The sequence below is a fragment of the Furipterus horrens genome, unplaced genomic scaffold, assembly GCF_987537825.1.
Source record: "Furipterus horrens unplaced genomic scaffold, mFurHor1.1.pri manual_scaffold_6, whole genome shotgun sequence".
Lineage (NCBI taxonomy): Eukaryota > Metazoa > Chordata > Mammalia > Chiroptera > Furipteridae > Furipterus > Furipterus horrens.
Genome location: NW_028327176.1, coordinates 55,015,424 through 55,035,805, shown reverse-complemented (window position 1 = coordinate 55,035,805; position 20,382 = coordinate 55,015,424). Strand labels below are relative to the sequence as shown.

Sequence of the window (20,382 nt, the reverse complement as noted above, 5' to 3'; positions counted from 1 at the left end):
CTTGGGAATACAGAAAGACAGGCATGTGAATGATGACATCCACCCAGAACCTTGTGTCAAGAACAATGGAGCACACATAAGAGAAAGAACAGTGGTTTAAGGGATGATTTGCCTTATCTGGAGCACATAGAAATGACAAACAGGAGACCACTAGGTGGAGAGGGTGAAGAGAGAGAAATGGGCATTTCAGGCCATGAAAACAGGCCAGAAATATCATTTGGAAACACACACACACTCAGGGCAAAGAACACAGGGATGGATGGAGCAGTCACACTGCCAGCAAACAGACACATGAGCACAGCACTTACCGCACTAAGGAGCTTGGATACTATGTTTTGAGCAGTGGGAAACCATGGAAAAACTTATGCAGGAAAACCACAGGCAGATTTGTGATCCAGGAAGTTCACTTTGGCAGCAATGTGAAGAATAGGTTGAAACGGGGCAAAACCAGGAATGACTACAGCCGAAGACCAAGCAGAAAGGATATTGCTAGTTCCCATGATGTGTTAAGATTTCATAAGCAAAGACAGACCTATCTGCATTTAGAGCCCTGCTCTGGGGGATAGCATGAAAAACACCAAACACTAGATAAATCATGTTTCCCTCCTTTTTCTCATTCAGCATCACCTTGCACTTCAAAATTTCCTGTCCAGCTTCACCTGCTTTCAACTACTCACAGAGCCCAGTGTTCATGGTGCCACAAGTGAAGATAGAGATGGAGTCAGACTGTGACTTTACAGACATGGACATGTATGGAAGAGAAGCCGATAGCGAGACCACCCTCTAGGACACGGCACCCTCAGACCAGGCACAGAGGGAGGGCGTGGTCTAGTCTTTATTGTGAGGGTCTGGGCCACAGCACTGAATTTCTCGGAGCCTGTTCCCTTATTTACCAAACAGAGTAATTATTCCGCTTGATAGAAAAATGGAGATCTGTCAATGTAAAGTACTACTTAGGTGCAAAACTCTTCCCCCTTCCCTTTGCAGTTATGAAATAAATAAAGCAATATGTTATACACCTTATTTTAAAATGTAGTCCAGCATAGAAATAACCTTTCTTTTGAAATGAAAAAAATGCTTACCTCCCAAAACCATAGTTAAGGTAAAGGGGCAATAGTCCGTTTTTATTTAAAATAAATTACCAGTTGAGAATTTTTTTAAAGATTAGATTTTTAAGTGTCTAGCTGTTTTTTGAAAGAACAATTAAAATACTTGTATTTCAACAGAACAAGGTTGAAAAACCTGTCTTGTAATTTTGCATATTAAGAAATGCTTAAAGGTCTTCTCTTTTCTTTCCATCTTGTTCATTTGCTAAGGATCGTATGAACAGTTTGAACCATCTGCATTATATATAGGCCTTGCTCCAGCACAGAACTATGACTGGTGCTTTTCCAGTTTGAAAAGCCAGTTCCAAAGTCTGTTAAAGAAAGAATGAACATGTTTGAGTAGATAAATGTTTTAAAAATAGTTCTTACTAGAGTAAAATCTCAAACTGCGTTAAATCAACAAAATGATCCTTTGAATTAGTATCACTGGTTTTTCATGCCCAGAATCAAATTTCTGGGCATGTAGGTAGGTCCTTCCTGCAAGTTTGCAATGGCCTGATTCCCAAAGTCAAACTCCCATTCACATGAACACTGCATGTTATACAGAGCTGATTTCAAATTTTGGAAGATTATAACTTTGTAACATTAGACTACTATTTTAAAGGAATGATTAAAAGCAAGTTGGGTAGATTAAAACCTGTTATTAATGAAGCAAGCCCTTTCCTTATAAAACAAGATCAGTCTTTATCTTCAATCTATGTTTAACAAACTTCAACCATGTTTATTTAGCAACTACTATGTGCCTAACAGCCACAATGCATCTGACAAAAAACAACTAAGAATTTGAATCTTGAGTTAATCACTTTAATTAGTTACTACATTTACTCAAGATGACAAATACTGGTGCTTTTTCTTTATTTCTTCCTATTTATTTTAAAGACAAATGACACTAGATCACTAACATCTTGAGTACCAGAACAGTTAAATGTCTGTAATTCTCAAAGCTTAGTACTGGTCCATAGAAAGCTCTTGTTTATTAAATTAAATCTCAGAGCTCCCTTCCAAGGAATACTGCCAAGAGGTAAAGTCCTAAACCTCTACCACTTCTGATAGCAGCAGAATTACTTACCTACTCACAAATCCAGAACCATCACCTGAGCTTAAGTATAAATTCTTTATCTTCATCTGTACCAATCCTGGGAGAGCTAACAATCTACCCTTAACATTTCACTTTCAAGACTTGGCTGATTTTCAAAGGCACTTTGTCCAAATTAAATTGTAGAAGTGTTGCAGATTTAGCAGTAAATGTGCTTGATTAATCAAACAAACTAAAAAACTACAAAGATAAATATTTTTGTTGTAAATTGATCACTGTAATTTTCACCTTATATGTCATTTATATTTTGTATATACATAAACATTTAAATTCTGACAGCTTTTAACAGGTTGACATATTGTTACTTCTCTGTGCAGGTCAGCACTTTTTTCTACTTGTAACTACAATTCAATAAAATATAATCCTGTCTGCTCATCTTGCTCCATTTTTAATCATTTAGGTTAAGTCAGCAGGCTTGGCTTATGGACACCAGCTACATCTCACTTACAGAAAATCTCCAGCAAGTTATCATCTTCTTTCATCTCCAGAAAATTATCAAAAGAATAAAGTCAGCTGGCAGAGGGACAGGAGGGAATAGGTCAATTCCTCATTGTTCTCCTTTCTTTGTCTGCCTCAAGTTGCCTGGAACAAGAGCTGCTTCTGCCTGCATGAAAGCCAAAATACCCAGTCCTGGTGGGGAGAAAACAGGGATAGCCTGGAAATGTGCACAGCCAATACCTTCCAATCTGTCACATCAAACAAGCACACAAAATTTAAAAAATTTTTACACACACACACGTGTGTGTATATATATATGTACATATATATGGAGAGAGAGAGAAAGAGAGAAAGAAAGAGAGAGAAAGAGAACAAACTTGGGAAGCACATCAGGTTCTTTGTAAATCAAACAGTATGTAAATTGCATGCATGGTTTAGAAAATACCCTGAACAAGACTAACCACTTAATGAAGCTTATAGATTAAGCTCCTGGCTTAGCACAAGCTGTTGTGATGTAAGACTAAATGGACTAGGCTGGTTTCTCCACAACTCTTTAAACCAACTTGTTTAAGACATAGGTGTGGGTATTACCAGATATAGAAATAGCCAGATCAATTGTATTCAATGAGAAGAATTAACTATGGTTAGGTCACAACTAAGATGATACAGAGGAAGGAAGATACAGTATTTCAGAAACTCATTTCATACCAGTCAGAAGTGTTTTATTAAAACAAACAAACAGACAAAACTGCTTAATCAGAAAATCTGATTAAATACAATATTAACTCAAGCTCTCAAAAACCTATCGAGGAAAGCCAATAAATAGGTGAATCCGAGAAAAGCAGGCAGCTGCTGACAATTCTTTGGTGGAAAAGTATGTTGTATACTTATACAAGCTGCCCTAATGATCATTAAGTCCAAGTTTTGTTTTTCAAAAATAGGTTTTGAGATCTACCAAAAAGACCACACAGACAACCCCAACAGTACAAAAACTTAACAATGAAGTTTAAGAATACAGGAAAAACCAAATAGGACAATACACATGAGTTATTTATAAAATAAGTCTTTGGATCCCAGAAAACTAAAATGGGGAGACGTCATCAATGGTAACACACATAAAACAAGGGCTAAGAGCACATGAAATAACTATAGACATGTTCCCAATGACTAAGCTATAAAATGACAGGATACTATTAACTTATAGCTTTTATTCTGGTTATCAGTCAATATGTATAAAATTAGGGAGAATTTTTTCTACTCAATTACTATCATTTCTTTCTTCTTACCTTCTTCCTAATTTTCTCTAGCAATATTTTTCCTTTGGTTTGACCAGTTGAACTTAAAAGGTTTGGAACCTAGAGTACCAACTTTTGTTGGAACAGCACTTGGGAAATGCAGTGCTAGAAAAGGCATATTGTAACTCAAGTGGTCTGACCAAGTTAAGCAGCCATTCTCAAAGTGACAATGTCCCCCACAGTAATCACCAGGTTAATGGCTTCTCTTGTGGCTAGACCACATGACCCAGCATGATAATGGGCGCTCCCTGGTAAAGTACTGAAGACTTCTGTGTGCAAACACCCACCATTTAATTTAAACTTTCAATAAATACAAAGCACCATTGAAAACCATGTCAGTAGAATAAATAAAATATACTGCATTTCTATTGGCCTATTTTGCCTCTTGAACTAGCTTAGAGTACTATTCATGACACAGAAGACACACACAATAGTTAATTAGTTGCAACTCCAAGCTCTTTAGACTTCAATACTTCCTGTTCTCCAAGTCTCAGAACCTTTTTTGCAGCAATAATGGTATTTTTCATTAGCATTGCCACTGTCATGGGACCAACACCTCCAGGGACTGGAGTGATGTAACCGGCTTTCTTCCGGACTCCTATATAGAAAGAGGAGAGGCAGACTGCTTTAATTATGACAAAGGAATTGTATTTTAACATATCATGGAAGAAGCACTCAAAGAAAAAGCAAAAATATTCATAAGCACCTTCATAAGCCTCAAACTCATAAAAAAACATATCAAATTACTCAAGAGTAAAGACTTCTGAATACACTAACAAAATAACATGCACATAAGCAGACTTCTTTGATGAATATTTATACATAAATAACCTGTAATCTATCTGCCAAACTTTCCTTCATTTCAAAAAAGAAGCATCTCAGCAGGTTAACTGTGTGGAAGGTGTACCTATAATAATAATAATAAGCATTACCTCAATTAAGACCTACCTACAACATTTTCTTAATTTTACTCTACTTACCTACTATATTTATTTATACTGTTTGCCCAAAGTACCAAGCAAAATAATTTTCTGGAAAGAAGTAAGATTTTTTTAAACCCAATTTTAAAGCGAAAATACTTAGATACCTAGGTTTGGTTCTGACTACTTTAATAGAAAGAAAAAGCTAGAAATAAGATTACCAACATAAAATTCAGATAAACATAATACCTTAAGAACTGAAAGGAGTTATCTACTAGCAAATTCCAAATTTTCAAGAACATGGCTTTTTCCTGGATTGTTTTAACATTCTACATCTGGGATCTCTCTTCTCAATGTGAAAATGAAAAATCTGTAACACTTTTTAGGAGACTCAATGGTTTAGGAAAATCATTTCATTAAATTTTCAGACTTGTTAAAAAGCCCTGATGTTGTTTTAATCATGAAATAACCCTAGAGAAAAACAATTCCCTAAAAAGTTTATACCCATTCTCCATTATTTTATGATATAAACACCTGAAATAATTCTAGAATGTCTATATATTTTTAAAAAGATTTCTTTTTTTAATTCCTATGGAAAGCATTTTTTCTCCATTTCACAGAAAAAAAAAATGATCTTTACAACTATAGGCTAGAAAATCTTTTTAGACACATGCGTAAGCAATGACTCTTTCCAGTATTTCTTTAAAATTTATTTATTTTTGTCTGTGCCATTGAGTGACAGCTGCCACTGGCACAAGTCCCAGGGCAAGGATGCACTCAAGGGTTTTCTTTCAGCACCAGCTACCAAATCCCGGCCCTACTGCTTGGGGGAGGACCTGTGAAAGTGCTATATATATATATATATATATATTTTTTTTTTTTTTTATTGAATTTATTGGGGTGACATTGGCTAATGAAATTACATAGGTTTCAGGTATACAACTCTGTAATATATCATCTGTGTATTGCATTATGTGTTCACCAACCCAAGTTGATGGAAAGCATTTTAAATGGTATTACCAGGGTAACACAAGTTTAAAAGGTAAAGTAAATGATCAGTTAGTCCTAAATGTCCACTAAAGGTAATATTTATTGATTTTATGTTTTTTAAAAATTATACTATTTACCTTCAAAATCCACATCTCCAACCAACTTGGGTTTAGCAGTGACAGGATCCTGAACTCTATTTATTCCCACATCAATGACAGCTGCTCCTTCCTTGATCATATCTGCTGTGATCAAATTTGGAATGCCTGGAAATGGAGACAGGAATGATCACTTTAGTACTGAAAAGAAGATTCAACCTGTCAGAGACTTATGTAATTTCAATTTCAAGAGACCTGGAAGAATTAGTTTGTTTTATAAAAAATCTACAAGAACCATTAAGCAAGGAAACACTTAAACTTCATATAGTAAACAGAAATATTTTGAGGCTATAGAAATAACATTCATCCATCAAGTCTATAATGAAATCACAGAAACCACTATGGCAACCACAACTTTTTCCTCACCTTTGTACACAACTCATAGTGTCATCCTAGGGCAGTGATTTTTCAACAATTTTTACCTCATGGCACACATAAACTAATTATTGAAATTCTGGAGCATACAAAAAAAAAAAAATTCTATTTTTTGCCGACCTGACAGAAAAAAATAGGTATAATTTTGATTCATTCACACTGGATGGCTACTGTTATGTCGGCTGTTGTCATTTTTTAATTTGACGAACTAAGGGAAAAGAGGTCAGTGCCCCTGAGTAATAGTCAGGTATTGCATGTTTTAAAACTTCTTGCAGCCCAGTGGTGGAAAATCACTGTCCTGGGGTAGGTAATAAGGAATGGGATGGCAGTGAGGCAGGCAAACTCTAAGAGGAGAGGTCTGTCTTCTGATGCCCCTACATCCCCTCCCTGGTGTTCTTACCTGCAGCAGAGATCACAATATCTGCAATATTTGTATGTTTCTTCAGCTGCTCTTTGGGAGTGTATCGATGAGATATTGTAACAGTGGCATCACCTATGAGTTAAAAATTAAATGTCGTGATTTCTGAATCAAACCTTGGATGGGACTAGGTATCAACTAGGCAAATCATTGTAGAAATTCAACATCTCTGAAAAAATTAAGATTTAATTCATGTGCCATATTTTCTGGACAGCCAATTGTCATTGTTTAAAAAATTAATACTCGATTTCTTGTAATTTTTACCTGTTAGCCCTAGGTCTACTCTTTGGAATCATATATAACTAGATGTATTAAAGGATTTTAACTTTCTACATAAAATACCACTAGAATTACTCCAGTTTGTTTTTTTTTTTAAGTGTGCTAAAAGATATCAGGAAATATTTTGTTTTAACCTTATTTCCAATATAATCATGTAGGGTCATATTATGATAATCACATAACTCTGATTTGAGGCTTTTGCTCAAGGAAATTAACAAAATTTGATATAATGACACATCACAGTAGTCCCTCTATACTGCGGTTCACTTATCGCAGCCTCACTGTACTGTGGGATTTTTTAAAATATTATATTTAATTATTTATAATGGATTTTTCGCTATATTGAGGGATTTTGTGGTACTGTATACATATGTTGTTAAAGTTACATAGGTTTAAGAGTGTAGAATAAATGTAAGGTTCCTACTTCACAGGGGGGTCTAGAACATAATACCTGTGATAAGTGAGGGAATACTGTAATTTAATCCTTTGCAATGGTCTAAGATTTTTTTTCTACCAAATGACATAGAACAGGATACTAACTTTGAATAAGAATTATTTCTTAGCTCCAACAATGAAAGCCATAACTAAAAATCTTTAATTGCCTACAACCATGCTTATACTCAAAACTCAAATTCATTTATGAGGCATATCCATTTCTGAACTAGTTCCATAATAAATGAATATAAATAAATTTTCAGGTGACACTGAGTAAAGCTTCTCCTACAAAGATTACACTTCAAATATCTGTTAATAAAATTACAACAAATGCAAACACAAATCCAATGCTTCCTTGGAAGTTTAACAAAGTTAACACTTCCAAACATCCACAAGACAGCCTCTGAAGGTTCTCACCTGAGGGAGAAGACACTCCTCTAAAGGCAGTTCGCTTACCTCCAGGACGTTCATGTGCCCCATCTGTGTGTAGTAACATTGCAATGGGCATTCCAACGTTTTTTGACCTTCCAGCTACAACCACATTCTTCCCAAGGGTTGGAATGCCTATTAAAATAAAAAGACAATATATTATATATAGAGAGAGGGGGGGGGAGATATACACACACACAACTGCATTAAAAGCAATGCCAAACTGTCTTAGGACACCAAAGGAAAAGGCAGATGCCCTAGGACATAAATCTAATTGTTATAATGAGGGAAGTCTAAGCTTATTGCCTCATCAATCAATTAGCACTATCACTTCTACATATAGTGAAGTTTAAAGAAAACTTTTTGTAAACTAGAAAATGTTACATGAATGTGCACTAGCACCACTATTAAAGTTTGTTTCTTTCATTGAGCCCTCTGGATTAAATGCAAAAACAGTTGTAGGTAACTACTAAAAGAGAAAGACTCTGGGGAATAGGATTTGAGGTCATGGGTGGGAGTTTTCACTCTTTCACCATTTGCAAGTACTGCTTTTATAATACTAACACAGACATACAACTGTGGGATATGCCTACCAGTTCGCTTAATTATTTCCCACACACCCCATGGGGTAGCCGGTAACATGGAATACTGGTCCAAACACATTCGCCCCACGTTAATTACATGAAAGCCATCAACATCCTTGTCTGGAGAAACAGCATTGCATATCTTTCTCTCATCTATGTGGTCTGAAAAAGAAAGCAGAGCAATGGCTTTAAGTCACTGTTGCATAGTTAGTACTGCTGAACGCCAGCTTATTGGGTTTCTTGTGCAAATATCTTCCCCTTCTACAACTTGCTTCTACTTGACTCCATGATCTACTTCTTCCATCTGCACAGAATGAACACATCGAACAAAGCTAAATGCCAGTATCAAAACCAATATACTCTGTACAACTGCTTCCATGCACTATTCTTGGTATCAAGATCTCAATGCCAAATCAAGGAGTAAGTGGTATTCTGATGTGGGGGAGGTTAAAATTATTTTTCCTCCTACCTTTTTAAAGTCTTCTGGCTGGACTAATAATCAAATTAACATGAGACAGATTAACAAGAGAAAATGTCCAAATTTATTACGTATGTATATATGGGGGTTCCATAAGAATATGAAACCCAGGACAGATTGGGCAGTTAAGGCTTATATGCCATCTTGAGCTAAGGAGACAGGGGTGTGTGGTTGGGGACTGTAAAGGGCAGAAAGGTAATTCATATAGAGATAAATGGAAAAGCAAATATTTCACAAATAAATGTTTTCTGGGCCATCTTTAACAATAGGATACAGAGAAGACTTTGACCAAGGGGCTTGCTAGATTCCTCCCCATCTATCATTCCTAGTTCATACTGTAGTTATCTGTGATGCTATCTTCCTTCCTGGAGCAGGTCCTCTATCTAAATTCTTTTAGGCAGTTAGGGGGAAGGTCAAAGGTCCTCCCCAAGTCTTTTGTTTCTTGAAAATAACCAGCTTAAAATAATCAATATCCCAAGAGGCATATTTTAGGGTGGCAAACTCTGCTTCCCCTCACTGAGTAGGACTGCCCCATATCAAAAAAAATATTCACTCGAGCTTACGTCTCCTTTGAGTCAAATTCACACAAGCAGCCAGCTGTAAAAAGTAACCAAGCCTGTCTACTCCTCAGAAATCATTTTAAATGATGGAGTCCAAAACTCACCTGGAAGAGGCAGCTGAACAAGGAGGCCATCTACATTATCATCATTATTTAGTTTGTTGATTAAATTCAACAGTTCTTCCTCTGAAATTGAAGCTGGTTTCAGAATCGTCTCACTGTTGATTCCTGTAAGAAAATTTCAAAGTTAAAAAATATTGAGGCATTTCAAGAGCAATGCTATATTGCCTGCCACAGTCTTCTACCACTGAGGTTTTTTTCACCCTGGTAGCTGAAAAGCTTGAATCAGCTGAAAAGGAACCTAAAACAGTAACTTCACACATACATGTACTAGAGAATGCTGGCTTGATGTTTTCTATATATTATTCTATGTAATCCTCATTAACATTTTACAGACAGGAGACTGAGACACAGTGAAATTGAAATAAGCCAGCTAGTGACAAAGCCAATCTTGTTGTTCCAAAGTCCCTGTTTTTCCAAGGCACTTCAAAATGTCTTAGAAAGCCACGACTTGCTATTTTCTAGAAGCTCTAAAGGTTTTCCAATGAAAAGGGGAGGACGTCTCAATCTTGAGTAATAAAAAATAAAGTACACCAATTGAAAAAAGAAAATGGATAAGAGTACACCCAGGGCTCACAGTCCAGTGACACTGCCCAGCCACACTGGTACTTTGACAGGCCTTCAGAAGGGCAGAGCACCAGCTCAGACTACTGACCCCTGGATGAGCCCACTCACCTCTGGTCTACCCACACACAAAGCCAGTGGTATAGTGAGACCTAGGACACAAATCTCCCATCACCCAGACCTATGCTTTCTACATTCAAAATTCCAGCCACTTCTAAACTGCAGAATTTAATGGGGTTCACCAACTGGTGAAGAAATCAAAAGCTATTTCCCAGAAGTCAGAGTCAGTCATTTCCTTCAACTCTATACTATGTCCTAGGCTACATTGCTGAGGTCTCCTCAATCTTCCTCTGACCACCCTGTTGCCTTAAACCACAAGTGCTCAAGCACTTCAGTACTCCCGTCATCGATCAAGTAGACATAAACTGTGTTAAAGGCCACCCGTCCAATGTTAAAACTAACAAACAAAGATAAGATAAACTATATTCCTTCTGTCCTAGTCTATAAGCCTCCCCAATAGATACACCCTGATCTCTTTCTGACAGTTTTGGCTATAGTTTAATCATGTTAGCCTCCTCTGCTTGGGTTTCTAGTCAGAAAAAAAAGAAAAATAAATTACAGTGGAGTTTGCCTCAGAGAAGCCTCAGTTTGAACACAGTTGGGATCTGAGAGGGACACATACCCACGTCTGCAGCGGCCCTGGTTTTGTTGAGGACATAGGAATGACTCGCAGGATTCTCGCCAACCAGAACCACACTCAGGCGTGGCCGTTTGTTACCCGATGCCACCCACTCTTCCACCTCCTGCCGCACTTCCTGCTTGATCTGCTGGGCAAGCTTCCTTCCAGAAATGACAACAGCTTCATTTCTGCAGAAGCCAACAGAATCACAAAACCAAACACTAGCTTGAATTTTTGTAAAAAGATCAGACTACAAAAAAAAGTGTTATTAAATACCCAAAATTTTGAGGGGTGGGAGGAGGAGGAATTGGAGGAAAGTGGTCAAAAGGTACAAATTTTCAGTTTAAGATAAATAAGTACCAGGAATATAATGCACAGCATGATGACTATAGTTAACACTGCTGTATGATAGACAGGAAAGTTGTTAAGAGAGTAGATCTTACGAGTTCTCATCACAAAGAGAAAAGTTTTTTTTCTTTCCATTGTATCTGTATGACATGATGGATATTAACTAAACCTGCTGTGGCATTCACTTCACAATATAGGGAAATCAAACCATCACGTGGTACACCTTAAACTCATAGAGTGGTGTACGTCAATTATGTCTTAATAGCATTGGGAAAAAGTACCCTAAACTTAAAGTTTAGATTAAAATACATGGTGCCTAATCTGAGGAGCAAATGAAATCTGAAGAACAAGTTCAAAGTGGGAAATCTGTATCCAGCTACATGTTTAGGACAATAACATTGATTGAAACAGTTACTATCATTAATCTGAGGCTCAAAAATTTAAGTAACTGGCAGTCAGTACTTGGCAAAGCTGGGCCTCATACCTCTCTGAATCCAGGGTCTAGGCTCTTAATGCCACAGCATCCTGCCTCCTGATCATTCACAATTGATAGGCCAAATAAACATACATACACACACACACACAGAGTTTTAATTTGCATTGTATATTTGACCCTTTCACCACTATGAGGCTAACCAGTATTTCCTATATGCTAATATACCATCTGTCCGGAGTTTGTGTTTTGCCTGTGTTGTTAGCATCCAGTCACATGACCAAGAGAATAGCAGTCAGTTGGAGGGAAAACTGCTGTTGGGAGTGGGATGATGAGGAAACTCAGGATCTAGAGAAACCTCCAGTTACCAAAACCACATTCATATCTTTGAAAGGCTATTTCTTCACAATAAGAAATGGTTAAACAGCTCTTCCTGGGTTCCAATAAGGAAGATTCCTGATTTTCTTATTTCCACACAAGCCCTTACAGTAAGTTCCCATTACTTAAAGTAGGATAAGCATCTTTCCTTAAGCAAAAAGATGCCACTGAAAACAAGTCTTTCCCGTTAGATTTGTGTCCTCAGGGTCATGAGGAATGCTCCAACCTCAAGACCAATGAAATAAAATTGTTTGAAATATGTGCCCCTTATAGCACATATTTAATTCTCAAGAATAACATCAAGGTACTGAATGCCTTGTATGGTCAGATATGATTAATTCTCAAGGCCTGCTAATTAAAATAAAATTTTAAATTTTAAGCCTTCAATGCTTTTTATCTGCATTATGATTAAATAACTACTTTAAATTTCAAATGTCTTAGATGCAATACAGTAATTTTATATCTAAACCTTATATTAATCTGTATTTGCATCTTGTGAAATGTTAAGAAGATATAATTTTATAGCAAAGCAAATACTTTTACCCAGATAAAACAGGGCTGCTGTTACAAGGCGTAAGTCTCTGGCAATGCGAAGGCTCTAAAGATGGAAGGGAGAGTGTGTGCACTCAGATTTAGGGGGAAACATCACAGCCTCCCTCTCCCCCCAGAAGACTCTTCAATCTAGATTTAAGAGTGAGAGTTTGAGGTCCAGAAAAATCAGGAAAAACCTATAACTTACCTATGGAACGCAAACAGAGCTTCCCTTCTCCTCCTCCCCGGTATTTATCACCTCAGTTGACTCTGCCTGGCACTGACCAGCTCTGGGTGGGCGGCATTCAAAGCCCTGGTGACCACAGCACATTCTCTCTTGGGAGGGAAAGGGGCGGCGCGAGCCACGCTCACCGCCTGACTGAGGGGGTAAGTGGGGGCACCCCGGGAGCAAGGCGGCTCAGGAATTTCATCAGACTGCACCAACCCCCTCCGCCGCTAAGGTCCTGAGAAAGTAAGGTCGCTTAAAGCTGCTCATTCTGAATCTTCCCCCGCGCTCGCCAAAGCGTCTCCTCCGCTTTCCCCAAGACGGATCTCGCATTACAGCCAAGCGCAGCCGGCAGGTTCTGGCTGGTAACTTCCGTATGTTGCCGTAAATCGAGGCGCCCCAGAACCCAGCACTGGCCCCGGGAAAGGGCGATGCCCTGAGCCTGGGGGGCATCGGCTCCCTCCGAAAACAACCCACCTCGCCGAGCGAGCACACAGGTCTCTGGCTGCTGTCGCGTTCTGCTGCCACGTCGCCCCGCCACACCCCGCCACCGCCCGGGGCGGTGATGGTGAGGAAGTCCCTTGGAGTTCCTCTGGAGCCCAGGCGGCCCCCTGCGCTCGGTTCCCCTCGGCTTTTGGCGCTGCCCCAGCTCCCGACTCTTACCGAACTGCCGAGAAGTGGAGGGGACGACGCCGGAAGCGGCAGTTCTGTGAGGGCCGGAGCAGCCGGCTGGCAAACGCAGACACGAGTGAAGATGCAGCCATAGCCCGCACGAGTGTCAGTGCCCAGAAGGAAGCGCCGGCGGGGCCAGCGCGATTATACCGCTAGCGCGTGTCAGATCCCGCCTCCCGCTGGCACCTATTGGTCCCTGTCCAGTAAAGCCTTACTTGTGATTGGAGAAAGAGGAGCCCGGAGCGAGATGATTGTCTGATGAAGGCAAACCCTTGCCAGATGCCTCTGGTTGTTCAGCCCCGCCACTCCCGACTGTTTTGTTCATTCCTTGCTTGAACCAGTCACTATAAAAAGTGGATGAAAAGATAGATAAAATGCCAACTAATAAATGTAGAATGATGGAGTTAGAAAATAACTATTTTAGCAAGCCATTGATTCAGAATCGTCAATGGATATCAAAACAATTGGGTGAAGTTGGATTCGGAATAAGATATTCATATAAAGGGTTCTCAGGTTCTGCAAATACAAGATGCACTTGAAACTAATACAAAATAACGAATGTAAACTGTATTTGAGAAAATAAAGTTAAAAAATAAGAATAAAGTATATCTTTTTTGCTCAAAAAATACTAGACACCCACTTAAATTTTAATTTTAGATACTTTTTACTCTAGAAAAAGTGTTATCTGAAATTTAAATTAAATTGGCCTTCTTATATTTTATCTGCTTGCCCTATTTGCATAGTCTCAAAGTGTCTCTTCCATAAAATACTTATTAATAGCAAGGGTAAATTTACAGTTGAGAAACCTACAGTTTTCACCTAAAACAAGTGATCGAAGTTAACACCACTAGTAATGGGACAGACATATTGTATGCCCTCAGATATGATGCATTGAGGACACATCACTTCATAACTCTTGAGTGAAGTGATTTTCCTAAACCATAGAGTCTCCTAAAAATGTTACTGATTTTTCCTTTATACCTTGAGAGATGATAGGCCTGAAATGTTAAAATAGTCCAGGAAAAGCCCCATTTCTGAAATGTTGGGATAAAGTAATAGACCTTAATCTACTCATGAGGGAATATCAGACAAGCTCAAAGTGAGAGACATTCTACAAAAAACAAAAACAAAAAGAGCCTGTACTTTTTGAAAATGTCAAAATGTCTTTTTGAAAGACAAGGAATGAGGAACTGTTCTAGGTTGAAGGAGTCTAGACATGACAATTAAATGTAATGTATGATTTCTGAACCAAAAGTTTTTTCTTTTTCTTTCATTCTTCCTTCTCTCTTTCTTTTGCTATAAAGGACATTAAAGAACAATTAACAAAATATTAATAAGGTCTGTAGATCAGCTAATAGCATGGTATTGGTGTTAATTTCCTGATTTAACTATTCAAATTTTGGTTATAGAAGCAAATGTACTTGCTTTTAGCAATGAAGAGAAATAATATCTGCAACTTATTTCCAAATGGTTCTGAAATTATAATATAATTTAATATAATATATAATATAAATATTAGTTTGTTAAGGCTGCCATAACAAAATAGCACAGAATGGCTGGCTTAAAAACAGAAATTTATTTTCTCTCAGTTCTGGAGGCTGGAAGCCCAAGATCAAAGTGTTGGCAGGTTTGGTTTCTCTTGAGGCCTCTCTTGCTGCCCTCTTGCTGGCCTTTTCTCTGTGACAGCACACCTGTGGTGTCATTCTTTGTGTGTCTTAATCTTCCCTTGTTAAAAAAACACCAGTCAGATTGGAATAGGACCCACTCTTAAGACCTCATTTTAACTTTATAGGCTCTATTTCCAAACACAGTCACTAGGGGTGGAGTTCCAATATATGAATTGGGGCCACAGTTTAATCCATAATAATGTATATACATAAAGAGAAACTGATAAAACTTATGGCAAATGTAACACATTAACAACTGGGTAATTGAGTGAGGAATATACAAGCATTCTCTGAACTTATCCTGCAATTTTTCTGTGTATCTGAAACTATTTAAAAAAAAATCAGAAAGATTTCTACCTTAATGGTGCTTGGAGATAAGGCAGACATATGTTAAACAAGAAAATAAACTAAGAAAAAGAAACCCTCAAGCCAGCATATGTGAAAGGCTGCATAGGGTTAGAGAATGTTCTACAGAGGGAAAGAAACCAGACATGCCTAGACATGCTTAACCCTCTCACCACTTTACATAATTCTGGAAATTCTCTTCTTGCAAAATGTGAACTCTCAAGAATGAAACCATGAGAATGCGGTTATATATTGTCATATATGCTTCTATGCTCTCACAGTATTATATTGAAATATCATTTGTTTAACAAAAATACTTTATGGTGCAATTTTTAGTGCAAATTCTGTAGGGTGAAGACACTCAGGCCCTAACTATCCTGCTGCCTACTCTCTCTTTGCTTTGCCCTCCACTGAGCCCATCCTGTACTTTTGTCTAGTGTTTGGTTACCCACCTCTCTCTTTTCTCCAGAACCACTGCTACTCATCCCTTAAGGCTACATCCCTAGACTTTCTGACTTAAAAGTTTTGCTTGTAGGCCTCTGTACTAAGTGGTCTCAATGTTTATTGACACATAAAGGAGTATGAGGACCACACACTAGCAAAATAGTACTTTTGCTCCAACACGATACAAATAGGCAGAATGAATTGTCCACACCTCTGGGCTATCATAGCATATAGGAATACTCTTATTTCAGCCCTCAGAAATATATCTTAATATTATTTGTGCACCTGTTTATCTCTCCCAATATGATGTGAGCTTATTCAACCAGAATAGTTCATATCTCATAATTCACTTCAATCACACAAGCATAAAGCACGTGAGTGACCAAACTTCTATTAATTATTTTTTAACAATAGTTAAGTTTTATTGAATACTTACAATGTGTCAGACACCATTTTAAGCACTTTGTGTATATAATCCTATATAATTCTCACAATAATGCCATGAAGTAAATGCTATTATCATATCCACCTTACAAATGGGGAAAATGAGGCACAAGAAGTTTAAGAAATGTGTTCAAGCTTACAATGCTAGTAAGGGGTTGGGACAGGGATTGAACCCAGACAGGTTGGCTCCAGAGTCCATGCTTTTAATATTAGCTGCCGTTTATTGAGCACTTATTCTGTTCCAGGCACTGGACTCTCCACTAACTTCTTTAATCCCATCAACCATTTGAGGTACGTATCATGTTCTGCATTTGAGCTGAAAGAACTGAGATTCTGAGAGACTGGACCAAGTGCCTGAAGTCCCTCACCCAGCAAGACGAGGCAGGTTCCACGCCCAGGTGGGCTGGACAGGAAAGTCTTGCCTCTAGCCCTCCACTGGATGTGGGCTTGGATCTTTTATAGACTGGTCAGGAGGAATCCAGACCACACACAGGCAAAATAAGTTAAAACTATACAAATGGGTGAGAGATAACACCTGGGCAGAGGAGGCAACAGTGGTGGAACCCACAGAGTTTGCAGTTCAACTACAACAGATTTCCATTTCTGGAAGGAACCACAGAGTTTATGAACTCCAACTCATTCCACTACCAGTCAAACTTCCATTTTAACTGACTAACCTGAAGAAATCAAGGCCTTCATCTATCATATCCTAGGATTCCCTCCCTAGGGAAATTAATATTGACACGGGGACCAGAACCCTGCTTTCACCCTAGGCCAGCCTGGACCATGCCCCTCCATTCCGTATTCCCTGAATTTCTCTCATCTCAGAACATTCTAATACTTGGCCAACAAGCCTTCTATTTCAATACCACTAAAGCAGGCAGTGCTAGGGCATGACACCCAGTCTTTGAAACATCCAGCCAGAGAAGGCCATGCCTTTTTTTTCTTACTCTAAAAGCAATTCATGTGTTTTGTTTCACACACACACACACACACACACACACACACACACACACACACTGGAAACTACAAAAAGGACTAAGAAGTAGTGACAGAATGACACACATTGCATCACCAATCAGAGACACCTAGGGTTAAATAAATCCTGGCATTGCACTTGGAAATAAGGATATAAAAATGTTAAATAAGATGCAAAGTTGTCCTAACCAGGTTTCTAGCCTAATGGATGGAAGACAAATCGTGTTAGTGATTCAGTGGATAGGTGATGGAGGAATGCCCAGAGGGTTCTGGGAGTTTACAGGAAGGACCACTGATCCATGGCACAGTCCTCTCCTTGCCTTTAAATTGGGATTGCCTTTATGGCCATAGTGAAAGTGTAGGCTGGGAAAAAAGGCTAAGGAGTATGTTCAGCCTTTTTGGCAGGGTCTTAAGGCAGACAGGGGAAAGGGAACCTAAAAATTCACTGAATGTGCACCCCAGCTCATAAAAAACTAGGCACTTCATAGAGAAGACTGCACAAAAACCTTCAGTGATTTACAGGGAGCTTTTGCATATCTTCTTTATGAACCAAGGGCAGGGGTGGGGAGGGGCAGCTGGTTAGGGATCCTGTGGTTGGAGAATACCAACCTCAGAATTTTCAGAATTTAGGTTCTTTCTTTAATTTTTCTCTTTCTTGGCTTTTGAACTGGGGTGTCTTCTATTTAAGGGACTTCTCTGGATCTGGGGGTGGGGGGTATTTGTGGAGGAGACGCAAGTTAGTTTTTTTTCTAATTTCGAGAAGGGGACAGGGAGTCAGAGGGTCAGGAAGAAAGGAACTAAATTCATAAACCATTAACCATATGCCAGCCACTATGCTAGACACTTCCCTACATTTACTCATATAATTGTAACATTCCTGTGAGGTCATTATATTATTATCTCTGTATTATATAATAAGAGACAAAATTCACAAAGTTAATTTGCCCGTGGTCATCAGGTAGTAATGGTAGTACCAGGATTAAACATGGGTTTTTCTTCATCCAAACCCATGTTCTTCCACGAAACATGCCTATCACTGTTGTGTTAGGTCAGATCGAAGACAAACCTTTGCAGCATACAGTGACCAGAATGCAGGACAAGGAACTCTGACAAGGTAACAGAACATTTGAGAAATGATTCTCCCTGAAGATTATACTCTAATAAGCCTTCCTTTCTCTCCCTCCTTTCCTTCCTTCCTTCTTTCTCCTTCTTCCGCCTCCTCCTTTTCCTTATTTTTGGCCTGCTAAAAGGAACTCATTACATTTTAACCATTTACAAAATTTTGTATGATTTTTTTAAAGAATAGAGATAATGTTTTACCAAATGCTTTTAAAAAACTAGGGAAAAAAATAAAATCAGTCCAAAAAAAGATACATGACTCACACAGCACTAAAAATGGTTATGGAAAATGATGTTTATCTTCCAAACTTCAGAACTTAGATACCATTTTAATGTGTTTTTTGCTTATCTCCTTATGATAATTACAAATAAATTATAACTTGTATTTTATCATGAAAATTTTTATATACATCCTTTATTTGTCCTGATTTTATTATTAAGACACTCAAGATGGTAGTAATACTGAGGGAAATGATTTGTTGCATCGAATAATGTAACTGACATATAACACTTACTTTGTGCCAGGTGCTGTTCTAAATGCTTATGCATAAAAATTTATTTTATTTTCAGAGTAACCCTATAAAGTAGTATACTACTCTTCCCAGTTTATAGATGAGGAAACTGAGGGATAGAGAGGTTAGTAACTGTCCTAAGATCATACAGTTGGTAAATGGCAGGTCTAATTTTCAAACCTCCTTCCCTTTCCCCCTTACTTACCACATTCTCATCACACTGGCTTCTTTTAGTTCTTTGATCATAGTAAACTTTTTTTAAAATATGCTTTGTTGATTATGCTGTTACAGTTGTCCCAATTTCTTTTCCTTTTGTTCCCCTCCACCCTGTAACCCACTTTCCTCCAGTTGTCCCCCCCCACTTAGCCCATGCTCATTGGTTGTGCATATAGTTCTTCTCAACATCTTCCTGTCTACTCCACTCCCTCCTACTATGCTTCTTAATTCCTGCACCATCTCCCTCCCTTTCTTCCCTTCCCCCTCACAGCTGACCTCCCCCCAATATGTTCCCCATACCTATAATTCTTTTCCCAGTCTCGTTGCCTACTTAGTTTGCCTTTGTTTCAGTTCCCTAGCTTCTGTTGTTGGTGTGATACAGTTTTCAATTTAATGTTCATAGTTTTGATCCTCTTTCTCCTAAACAAGTCCCTTTAACATCTCATATAACAGTGGTTTGGATCTGACGAACTCCTTCACTTTTACTTTGTCCTGGAAGCACTTTCTCTGCCCTTCTATTCTGAATGACAGCTTCTCTGGATAGAATGATCATGGTTGTAGGGTTTTGCTTTTCATTACTTTGAATATTTCTTGCCAGTCCCTTCTTGCCTGAAAAGTTTCTTTTGAGAAATCAGCTGATAGCCTTATTGGGACCCCTTTGTACATAATTCTCTTCTTTCTTGCTGCTTTTAAGATTCTCTCTTTAACCTTAATTTTTAACATTTTGATTATAATGTGTCTTGGAGTGGTTCTCCCTGGGTCCACTTATTTTGGAACTCTCTGTTCTTCCTGGACCTGTAAGTCTATTTTCTTCCCCAAGTTAGAGAAGTTCTGCTTCATTATTTTTTCACATAATTTTTCAATTTCTAGTTCTTCTTCATTTTATGGCAACGCTATGATTTGGATGTTTGCTCGCTTATAGCTGTCCCTTAGGTTTCTGAGCCTCTCCTCATTTTCTTCACTTTTTGTTTCCTCTTTCTGCACTGGTTGACTGTTTGTTCCTTCCCTATGTTCCAATTTGTTGATTTGATCCCTGGTTTTCTTTCCCTCACCATCCTGACAGTTTTGTGTTTACCTTAGCTTCCTGGGTGGGGCTGTCACACCTCCTACACTATAGGGGTGGAGCCCCCTGAACTTGTCACAACTGGG

General features: G+C 38.4%; 2 protein-coding genes and 1 non-coding gene across 3 annotated transcripts in view; 1 reads left to right on the top strand and 2 right to left on the bottom strand.

Moving 5' to 3' along the window:
- Positions 1–2,491, top strand: part of SLC4A5 (solute carrier family 4 member 5) — a 78,970-nt gene extending 76,479 nt beyond the window's left edge. Inside the window, exon 24 of the mRNA XM_090281535.1 lies at positions 622–2,491. Coding sequence (XP_090137661.1) covers positions 622–787 — 166 coding nt within the window. The 3' untranslated portion in view covers positions 788–2,491. The remainder of the gene's footprint in view (positions 1–621) is intronic.
- A 411-nt stretch (positions 2,492–2,902) lies between these two features.
- On the bottom strand, positions 2,903–13,652 carry MTHFD2 (methylenetetrahydrofolate dehydrogenase (NADP+ dependent) 2, methenyltetrahydrofolate cyclohydrolase). Its single transcript, XM_090281534.1, has 8 exons — positions 13,500–13,652; positions 10,924–11,108; positions 9,663–9,785; positions 8,530–8,682; positions 7,964–8,071; positions 6,776–6,868; positions 5,983–6,108; positions 2,903–4,533 (listed from the first exon to the last, which is right to left on the bottom strand). The coding sequence occupies exons 1-8, from the start codon at positions 13,598–13,600 to the stop codon at positions 4,370–4,372; spliced, it is 1,053 nt and encodes a 350-aa protein (XP_090137660.1). The 5' UTR covers positions 13,601–13,652; the 3' UTR covers positions 2,903–4,369.
- LOC150006237 (small nucleolar RNA SNORA30/SNORA37 family) lies at positions 5,577–5,706 on the bottom strand. Its single transcript, XR_016512158.1, has one exon. It is a non-coding gene; the product is annotated as a small nucleolar RNA SNORA30/SNORA37 family (small nucleolar RNA).
- Positions 13,653–20,382: the final 6,730 nt, after the last annotated feature.